Raw genomic sequence first — 11870 nt, forward strand, 5'->3', positions numbered from 1 at the left:
GGAGAATAATCAGCAAAAGTTGGAAAATCAAAAAGAATTTGATGATTCCTATAATGGTAGTTTGAAAAGTTATATGCCAACTTTTGTCTATATATTATCAAGATATGTTGCACATTTATGATTTGATTTGTATTCAATTATGACTCATGTTGCATAGCGTTGAAGATACATTTTGCTCATATCATGTGTATACATTGAGATAAAATCTAGTCAATTATACTTGAATCACTACACCTGAAGTGTGGGTTGTATGATCGGTTCCAAAATAAAGATATGATATGTGGTAAGATAGTGCAGTTAACACTTTTAATATTGTAATAGTATATAAATACCATAGTGTATGAAATACCCCAAAAGTGGTATAGATATCTGAATTATTACAATAGATGGCCTATGATGTAAGAAAAGTTATGATGGTACCAATGAGAAATGTATTTAGATATCATTGTCAAAATAGCATGCAAATTAAAATTGTACCTTGTGGAATTATATGATGATACCGGTATATGATGGAACCGATAAATAATGCATATGCATGATAGAATGGACTAGTGAATAAGGGTTCTGAAATATATGTCCATTTTTTATGTCGACATGAAACAAAGATAATAAATCAAAAATTTATCATGGACTGGTAGTCCAATTAGAAAATGGATTTCTGAAATCCACACTATATAATGTTTGCATTTTTTAGTCTTTTATTTATGTGCATGTTTGAGTTTTAAATTTATGAATAACTCATTGTATGTATAGGATGTAGTTTGATGCATTACTCATTACATATATATTTTGTTTAATGTTTTATCATGAATTCTACATCTCATATTAATTGCATGCATCACTTCTATACAACAACTGTGTTATACGTGAATGTTTATGGTATGACGAGTTTATAATTATGATGAAGGCTTACAAGAAGAAATTTATACTCCGATGGGCTTATAATTGTGATGAAATTTTATATGATGACGATCCAATAGCATGTTATGAATCATGCATGAAAAGTTCCTGCAGAACTTATATACAACGTATTCAAATATCTAGCCCTTTAAATTCTATATTCTGAAAAATGACAATGTTGATATTGTTATCAAACTCATGGAGAGTATTGGTGACTAAGTTACTAAAATATCAACCTAAAGTTTAACCAAGTGAGAGTTAATCGATTTTTATATTCATTGGAAAACTCCCATATAAAATGCAAAATGTCTAAACAAGAATAATAATGAGCTATATTGCAGTAAGGATAATCTTCTTATGGTATATAATAATACTTATGTTATAATATTACTAATTCATATAAGCTTAGATAATGATATCAAGATATCACGGGTTGCCATAAATTATTATCTATATTTGATTAACAATAGCTACTTTTACGACCTCCAAAAGTAGGCATAATTTTGATGGTAAGGCAACTTGAAATAAAAATGTCATATAAGATAGTGGTAAACGCAACATAGGTATTGTTCTCACAAGTATGGATAAATGAAGATGTTTTACAGTGAAGATTCAAGTTTGATTAGGGAGGATCAACTATCAAGGAATGTTATTCAGCTTCAAGTGTGAATTTACTAAGGCATTGGATTCATTACATTGGAAGATCTCAAGTTATGCATTCATCAAGGGGAGAAAATACGCACTGCATTCTTTTTCTCTTAACCATGGTTTTGTCCCACATTGGGTTTTCCTGGTAAGATTTTTAACGAGGCAGCATGTCAAGGCTTATTATGAAAGTGTTGTACTCTTTTTCCTTCAATAGGTTTTTATCTCATCGGGTTTTTCTTAGTAAGGTTTTAACGAGGTACACTATTCGATAATGGTCATCCAAGGGGGAGTGTTATATAATATATGTATTTAGCGGATGTCTATTATACCCTTATGATTATTTTAGGATATTCTAGATATACTAGGCTTATTAATTTACAAGGAAACCCTAATTGTATCACATGTATATATATATATATATATATATATATATATATATATATATATATATAGTCCCATATCATTCAGTAATAAGAATATCGATCTATTCTCTCCCCCACTTTTTCCTCTTTCTCTTTAATTTCATAACAAAGTCAATTTAATATTGGTTTTTTAAGGCCTCCAACATCTTTGACAATTAAACTGCACATTGACGCCTTTGCAACTTCACTATCTGGAACAACCGGGTTCATTATTAGTGATTTACTTAGTCAATTCAGTTCTACAAAGTAGGAATATCGTAGCATCTTATTGCGTAAGTCTAATGGGAAAAGAGAGAAAAATAATTAGACATCCCAATAACTTGTGTTGAAATTTATGGTGATCACTTGATCGTCATTAGTGAATTCTATTAACGGCAAATACAACACATCAATTTGATACTCTTGTGATAATAAAATTAATTTTTCATTCTAGAGATCAACCGAATAAACTAAGGTCATCATATGATTCATGTTATATAGGTGTTAGATAATCCCCCTTTTTTTTTTTTTTTTTTTTTTTTTTTTTTTTTTTTTTTTTAGCTACACTTGCTATTTTTGGATCCGTTTTTTATTTTATTTTTTAAAAAGCCTACACTTCTACTTTTGGAAACTCTTACAATGTAATACTCCCTTTATATTTTATTACTTGCTCCATTTCTCCAAGCACGGAGTTTTAGGAGAAATAATATAAAGTAATAAAATATGAAAAAATGGGTTGGTGGAGTGCATCTCAGCTCATAGCTGCTATGCATTTACAAAGCATATAGGAGGGTCAAAACGTAAATTTGGCAAGCTTCTGGAAAAAAGATGACTCTACAGTGGTACATTATAATGTACCACTATGTACCATTATGCATGTATAATGTACCATTAAAGTATAAGTTGTTTTAATAGTATTTTTTGTGTACTATTATGCATGTAGTGGTACTTTTTACCATCCTATAGGTTAAATAATTTCCCCCAAAATACTTACCACCTGTCACCTATTATGCATGTAGTGGTACATTTTTCCATCCTATATGTTTGCTAATAAATGGCAACTATGCGCCAAAGGTTAACCGGGTTGGTGAAAAAATAAAGTATGATAGTTAGGAGTAGAGATGATATATTGTTGGGTACACTAGGAGAGAAGAAATTAGCAAAATATTGTAAAAGTTTCCTAAAAAGGAAATGGAGCAAGAACTAGAATACTGCTACAAAATAAAAGTGAAGCAAGTAATAAAATATGAAGGGAGTAATATATCTTTACCCACTAATAATGGTCCCCACTTTCTCTTACTTTATTATTTCTCACACCTTTAATGATTTTCACTTTCTCTCACTCCACTTTATTTTATAATAAAATAATAATCCTTCCATCTTTTCTTACAATTTTTTTTTACCTTATCTACCCCACTAACCTCATATTTTATTAAACCCTCTAAACTCCGCACAATCTCAACTCTAGCTAGCTTTTAAAAAACGAAGGGAGTACATGATGAACTTGTGGCTTATATATATATATATATATATATATATATATATATATATATATATATATATATATATATATATATATATATATATATATATATATATATATATATATATATATATGATCAATCCATTTATAAGATTGATTATATATATTTTCAAGAAGGATTTTTTGTTAGAAATTAATTAATAAAACCTAAATTTTGTGTGAAACTGTCTAATCAAAAGCTCCACAATTGAATAAAGTTGAATAAAGTTGTTAGTTTATTTACAAAAATGTCATGTGACTTTTATTCCCCAATAAAAACGACATTTGACACTAATCTTCCATAAATAGGACGTAAGCGGTTGGTAACCTATTTAAAAAGTTAGTGAGACACGTGTCACTTTGTAATTGGTAGGTTGTTTTTTCTTTTGTTTTTTTTTTTTACAATTTTCTTATAAATAAAATAGATTTCAATTTTTTCTTTTAAAAAACCACAAAATATCCCACTCACCACCATCGGCCACCCTGCCCCACCCAACCCCACCAGACCGAATCTTATTATTTCTCCGGCCAGCCCGCGCTGCTCCCACCAGCCCGAAACCCCTACCCCACCAGCCACCATAATTGAAACCCCTTAAAAAAGGGTAGGCGGTCTTGATCGATCTAGCGAAGGTCGAAGTGGGCAAGGTTATGCGTTCTGGCGAGGGTTGGGGGTCGGAGAAGGGGAGGATTTTGCAGATTTGGAGGTCGAAGATGTGACTTGGGGGTCGGCTATTGAAATCAACGGACTTCCTGCCTCAAATTTTGCATGTGAGCGGCAATTGGGCTCTAGGTGTTGTGCGCGCAGCAGCTGTGCTGGGCTGCTATTGGTGTCGTGAGGAGGCGTGGCTGCAGCTCGTTTTGGCTTGAGATGGCTCGCATGGGTGTGTAGGGGCGGCAATCGAGGAGGAGTTGCGGTTGGTTGTGGCTTGCTGGGAGGTTTGTGGCGCTGTGAGGGGCTGAACGGGGGGTCAATATTAATGGTGCTGCCTTGCCGTGAGGGAGTTGGTCAGGGTGGGGTGGTCGGTGAATGGGTTCCGGGAGGGGGTGCTGTGCTAAACAGGGAAGGGGGTTGGAGGAATGATTTATTATACGGATTTTTCACCATATGCCCTAAATATTTTTTTATTCACCATACATTCATAAAAATTTCCAAATTCATCATATACCCATAAGTTTTCAGAAAATGTCACCAAATACCCTTAATGACTTACGGCAATTAACTCCATTAGTCATTAAGGTTAATTAGGCCACATGGCAGCCTATGATTGATTGTCCTTTCATATTATTGAATTAAATAATTATTTAAAAAATTGAAAATAAAAATTTTAAAAATAATTATTTAAAAAAAAACCATCAAACCAACCGCAACCACCAGATCCTTCTGCCACCCACCTCTCACCACCGGCGAAGCCCCAGACCCAATCAACCACCTCCCTTAGCCGGTGCCCCGAACCTCCGCCCGTAGCCGGCGTCGCCCCACCCCCCGCCATCACCCTCCCCCTTATACCACGATCCCCCACCTTGAACCGTCTTTCCTTCAAACGAAACCCTAGAAAAACACATCCCCCACCCTTGAAACCCAAAATCGACTCTCGCCCACCCCCGAAACCCATTCACCGACAGCCGATTTGGGTTCGCCGGCGCGGGGAGGGGGGCTTTAGATGGCGACGGTGGGAAGAGGATGGGATTTCGAGGGAGAAAAGGGTATTAATGCCAAACGGGTCTTCAATTTGTTGCAAAATTGGTGCAATTGGGGCCACTACAGAGGTGCAAAGGTGGAGTGGTGGTTGATTGGTGGTAGCGTGAGGGGGGAGGTGCGGGGGGCTGCTGTTTGGTGTTGTTACGGTTTACTGGTGTGCACGAAAGAAGTAGGGGAGGAGCTCGTAACACTGTGGTGGTTGTTTGGGGATAGAGTAGGGACGGTTTAATGGTGGTGCGTGTTTGGCTATTTTGGTGCTGTGAGCAGCGGTTGTTGGTGAAGGCATGACAGAGCTGCTGCAGTGATTTGGGTAGAAAGGTGGTTCGGTTGATTTTGTGGGGTGAAGAGGTGGCTGCTTGCGGTGGTCAGTTGTACAGCGAGAAAGGGTGGTTTAGGGGAAGGAACGGGCGTCGGCGAGGGGTGGCTGGTCTGGGTCACCGGTCAGGGGTTCAGGGCGCCGACGCGGTGTGGTTGGGCTAGGCCGCCGGCGTGGGCAGGGTGGTGGTTGGGACTGGGTAGGTGGTGGGTTGAGTTTTTTTTATAATTAATTAATCTTTATTTTAAAATTTAATTACTTAAAAAGACAACCAATAAGATGTTGCCATATGACATATTTAACCCCTAATGACTAACGGAGTTAACGTCTATTAGTCATTTGGGCATTTGGTGACATTTTTGTTAAATTCAGAGATATATGGTGAATTTGAAAAAATAATTTGGATATATGGTGGATAAAAAAATAACTAGGGGGTACACAGTGAAAAATCCGTTTATTCTATATTTTAAAATTAAGTTTTTTTTATAAATTAATATAAATTTTTAAAAAAGAAATATATTACAATATAAATTAAAAATTCTAACCAATTATCATGAGACACGTGTCTCCCTTAACCTATGTAACAGGTTACCGATCTTTTATCCTATTTATGGAAGATAAGCGTCAAAGGTCATTTTATTATCAAAATATCGTTTTATTTATTGAACACTAGGCAAAGGACGTATTATTATATTCATGACAATTTTTCCTTAATATTAGCAAAACCTAAAATGCTACTAAACACATGTTGCAAGAACTAGATTTTCTTGTAGTGGATTAGAGCAAATTAAAGTATACAAACTATGTGTTGGTTAGCTTCTTATTATAATTTAACTAGCTTAAGACTCGTGCCATGCACGATTATTACTAAAACTTAATTCATTATTATTATTATTATTATTAACATAACAATAATTTATACTTGCACATTATTTATAAGAAACTTAGATATAGCACGGTGTTACAAAATTTCAATTTTATGATAATAAAATTACTACCTTTAGTTTTCTTTTCTTTCTTTTTTTTTTTTTTTTTTTTTATTGGAATTAGTATCGTATGTTTAATATCTCAATTTGATGTATAATATTAGGTAACAAAGATATTTTTATATGTTAATAAGTTAGATAATAAAACTTATATACCTTGTTTTTCATTGATAAGTGATTAATAAAAATGACAGAGAATAAAATAAACAATGTGGAGTACAGATAATTATTGTGATTATTTCTTTTCCTTTTAAAAGGGCTTTGGCTGCAAATTTTTAAATAGGAAGTAACATGTGTTATTTTTTTTAATCAGTTTATTGTATCATTATAAAATATAAATTAAAGTATCAAAAACGTGTAAATTTATTTTTACACTTAATAAGTCAATAAAAAAAATAATAAAAAAAAAACGTGATTTAAGAAATTTTTATAATGCTAGTACGTATCATATGACTATTTATTAATGAATTAATTTTATGATATTTTTTACATCAAACAAATAATATAGATTATTGTTAAAGTATCTAAATAAAAAAATATTGTTTAGTATATTTTAATACGTCAAATAGATGTATATATGGTAACAAAAATATTTCTCATGCAAATAATTTTTTTTTTTTATTATAATGTTATTTTAAAAGAAAATCAAGTAAAGATATTTTTCATTAATGAGTGGTAAATAACAAGAACTGAGAATGAAAATAGAAATGTAGGGATGATTAATTTTTATTTATTTATAAAAGGTTTTGGCTCAAAATTTTTGCATATGAAATGACATGTGTCAATTTTGTGTATGTGTAAATATTATATTACTAGGTTAAAATCCTGTGCACAATTGTTAAATATTTTTGACAATAACATTACAAAATATAAAGTATATAAAAGATATTCAGAAATATTTCATTTGGGTATATATGGAATATGATTATTAAACTGGAAAGTAAATATGATAAGATATAAATAATTTGCTTAAAGATTTTGCAAAAAAAAAAAAAAAAAAAAAAAAAAAAAAAAAAAAAAAAGAGAGAGAGGAGCGAAAAAGGCGGGAAAATTTTTTACAAGGTAATGGCAAGTGACATGAAAGGATTTGCTTTGATTACAGGTTAATAGATAGATTATTGAATACTCTGTATATGGATTTTTTTTTTATTTTTTTTATCTAAATGTAATATGAATGGGTAAAAAAAAAAGGGCAAAGATTAATAAATCTTTAATGATTCATGTGTCCAAAAAATGTGTAGGAAATTTTTTTATACACACTTAATATGTTACTATAATGTAATAGAAAATATTCTCGATGCTTGATGTCAATTTAATCCAATACAAAAAGATGTTTTTTTCTTCCGTACTATAAATTGAATCTGTTTGACTGAAATATTTTTTAAAAAATCACTCTTTGCAAAAATATTAATATCAGTTACTAAGAATATTTAATTGCTATTAATAATCTATAAAGTCAATACAATATATTATTGTCCGTAAATAGGGTTGTCAATGTAAAAAATATAGAGAGAAGAAATAAAGAACTTTCTTGTTCGAAAAATATTTTTGGAGGAAAAAAACAACATTAAGAAATGACATGTGTCATTCCTGATGTCTATTATATATATATATATATATATATATATATGTATATATATATTTGTTGATATGTGAATTACGTACTCATGTAGAATTTAAAATATTTTATCTTTTTATTTAAAAAAAAAATAAAATTGAACTTAATTACGAGTATTATTTAACATAGTGGGGCGTGTGCTTGCCACTTCTTGAATTACTAGTAATAATACCATATTTATTCCATAATTTGATCAAAACATGTTACAATGTATGATTCACATTATTAAGAAACTCAAACCATTCACCATTATATAGGGTAACAAGTCTATAACACAGGAGCACTTAGAAATACTCAACAATGCAAGTTGGCTAGCCCAATGTAACCACAAATTAAATGATCCACCATAACCAATCAACTAATTAACCAGCACAAATCGAGGAGGCATTCCAATAGCTATATAATATGCATGAGTATATGCATATCAAGGGGTATTATTGAGATTTCTCATCCAATTTAGAGTAATTTCATCGTGTGGTCAATTAATATCATTGATGTGGTATTAACTTCACTCTCAGTGGTACTTATAATAAATTTGATGGTACTCTATAAGTTCCTAGTGGTATATATAATTAAAGTGTGGTGCCACCGTATTTTTATCTCTTCCCACATGAATAACAGTCTGGTTAAAAAATAGGTGGGATCTACACCTCTTACCTCTCTATTCCAATATGCATTAGGACTTCCTCCAAATCAAGTACCTCAATCAAGACATAAGTCTACCAAAAAAAAAAAAAGAAAAACCAACACCTTTAAAATCAAGGAGATAACACACATAAAAATCAACTAAAAGGTAGCCATCGGTTGTGTTTATACCCTCACTTTTTTGTTGTAGTTCTCGAAAATAATGCTTAGATGACGATATTTAATTTTCTTTTTTGATACATGGGGCTAAGATACCAAGTACTTGGGCAAATAAAACACCAAAAGTCACACAATGTTTCATATCAAAATGAGTAGTGCAATATCTACCATCACTTAACCATGCCTAACTCCCAAACCCACGTGTTCCTAAATCTGTCCGTCCATCCAACCTACCACCTACACTTATATATCTCACGAGTTGTACTACTATCTCTTACAGCACTATTGGAACTTTGTCTACGTGCTCTTCTTTCTCTATCAATATCTTACTTAACTTTCTCCAACTAACCTTCTTCTTAAACTCCAATTATATTATATAAATATACTTACAAAGTGTTACGAGTACATTATATTATATATTTAGGCTAAGTACTTTGATTAAGCTAAGTCTTATCTATTATATATTTTCTTTGCTTTTTAGTTTTGCTAGGGAACGTTGTTGTGCTAGGTAACTAGCTTAAATGGCTTCCCTTGATGAAATCCGCCAAGCTCAGCGTGCCGATGGACCGGCTGCGATCTTGGCTATTGGTACCGCCACTCCGCCCAATTGTGTTTATCAGGCTGATTATCCGGATTATTACTTCCATGTTACTAAGAGTGAGCATATGACTGATTTAAAGGAGAAATTTAGGCGCATGTGTAAGTCTTTTTTTTTTTTTTTTTTTTTTTTCAATTTAGCTCATACATGTATTAATATTGTTGATCATCTTTTTAATTTATACATTATATTACCTTGTGTGGAAAATGAAAATGACATGATGTACTGATTTAATTTGTTTTCACATGCCATTTCCTAATTAAGATTAATATACTAATCGATCCACAAGCCTGAATTATATTGTGATTAATCAGACAATTACATTTCAAGTATTTATCAAAGAAATTAAAGATTGTGGACAGATTCAGCAAAATTCTATACTGTATAGTGTAAAATATTAAGAAGAAGGATTTTATTTGGCAAAGATTCATGTCAAATTTAAGGAGACAAATTTGACCGAGTTTCCTTAGAAACTTGCATAGTTGCATGCAAAGAGTGTGCTAATCTAATTATTTTAATAAAGCAGAAAAATGACTGATGAATATAAACAATATCCTAAAAGAGCACTTTCAATTTCCTAATATATGAAATCTCCCTTCTATATACTTCCTCCATTTCAATCTACTTGTCCCATTTATTTCAAAAATGTACAAAATTTATGTAAGACGAGTAAAATGAAACTGAGGAAATAAGAGAAGTACACATATTGTCTTATAAATATTATGCCTGTCTCCTAGATCAAATGGGAGGATACGCCTAAAATTGAACTAACCTTATAAATTTTACCGCTATTTTTATAGGTGACAAATCAATGATCAAGAAACGTTACATGTACTTGACTGAAGACATACTCAAGGAGAAACCAAACATGTGCGAGTACATGGGCTCATCATTAGACACTAGACAAGACATGGTGGTTGCCGAAGTCCCTAGGCTCGGCAAAGAAGCCGCGATCAAGGCTATTAAGGAATGGGGCCAGCCTAAGTCCAAGATCACCCATGTCATCATGTGCACCACCTCCGGCGTTGACATGCCTGGGGCGGACTACCAGCTCACTAAGCTCCTCGGCCTACGCCCTTCTGTTCGCCGCTTCATGCTCTACCAACAAGGTTGCTTTGCTGGTGGGACGGTCCTCCGTCTCGCCAAGGACCTCGCGGAGAACAACCGCGGGGCTCGTGTCCTTGTGGTTTGTTCTGAGATCACGGCTATTTGTTTCCGTGGGCCTACTGAGACCCACTTGGACTCAATGGTGGGCCAGGCCCTTTTTGGGGATGGGGCCGGAGCGTTGATTGTCGGTGCTGATCCAGATGAGTCCATTGAGCGGCCTTTATTTAAGATGGTGTGGGCAGCCCAAACTTTACTTCCGGACTCTGAGGGTGCAATTGATGGACACTTGCGTGAAGTGGGCCTGACTTTTCATCTACTGAAAGATGTTCCTGGCCTTATTTCTAAGAATATTAACAAGGCCCTCGAGGACGCCTTTACTCCTCTTGGAATTAGTGATTGGAACTCTCTATTTTGGATCGCTCACCCTGGTGGTCCCGCTATTCTAGATCAAGTCGAGGCCAAACTAGGCCTTGACGAAGAAAAACTTACCGCCACACGTAACGTGTTACGTGACTTTGGTAATATGTCGAGTGCTTGTGTTTTATTCATCCTAGACGAGATGAGGAAGAAGTCGTCCAAGGAAGGGAAATCGACTACTGGCGATGGGCTAGACTGGGGTGTTTTGTTCGGGTTTGGTCCCGGCCTCACCGTCGAAACTGTTGTCCTTCACAGTGTTCCTTTGACCTATTGAAGTTGTTTTTGGATGTCTACCCCATAAAATATGAGTGGCAGTTAAAATTGTCACAATATCTGCTGTGATTCTACTTCTATTGCAACGTAATTCATTCACAGTACTAGCAATTATTATTATCTTCCAGTGGTCCATTGCTTGTAATTTATTTATAGTACTCGTAATTAATATTTAAGTGAGTTTGTTATGGTTATGTTTTTATGTACGAAAATGGAACACAATACTGTAACTACTTAGATATACTATTACTATTGTGACTTTCAGAAAGACCCACGTCCATTGTTGATTTGATATTTATTTTCTTGTAGTTTGTTGCAATATATTATAGAAAAAAGTTGGTAAAAAAAAAATAAATTACATTACCCACATATTTTCGAAGGAATAAAGCAGAGAATACTACATTGGTGTAATGGTATCTATAGAATTATCCATTTATAAATGGAAAAAAAAAAAAAAATGTAATGTGTTGTATTTCAAATTAAATTACGTACGAAGTATAATACTACCCCTGTATTTGAATGTTTTGAGGTTTATTGTCTGCATATTAATTAATGCAATTGAAGAGTGAGTGTTGATGCGG

At 33.3% G+C, this 11870-nt stretch overlaps 1 protein-coding gene across 1 annotated transcript; it reads left to right on the forward strand.

Moving 5' to 3' along the window:
- The first annotated feature begins 9154 nt into the window (after positions 1-9154).
- LOC110727184 (chalcone synthase-like) lies at positions 9155-11557 on the forward strand. Its single transcript, XM_021906740.1, has 2 exons — positions 9155-9593; positions 10293-11557. Exons 1-2 carry the CDS (start codon positions 9416-9418, stop codon positions 11288-11290), a joined length of 1176 nt encoding a protein of 391 aa, XP_021762432.1. The 5' UTR covers positions 9155-9415; the 3' UTR covers positions 11291-11557.
- The last annotated feature ends 313 nt before the right edge of the window (positions 11558-11870 follow it).

The sequence above is a fragment of the Chenopodium quinoa genome, unplaced genomic scaffold, assembly GCF_001683475.1.
Source record: "Chenopodium quinoa cultivar QQ74 unplaced genomic scaffold, ASM168347v1, whole genome shotgun sequence".
Classification (NCBI taxonomy): Eukaryota; Viridiplantae; Streptophyta; class Magnoliopsida; order Caryophyllales; family Amaranthaceae; genus Chenopodium; species Chenopodium quinoa.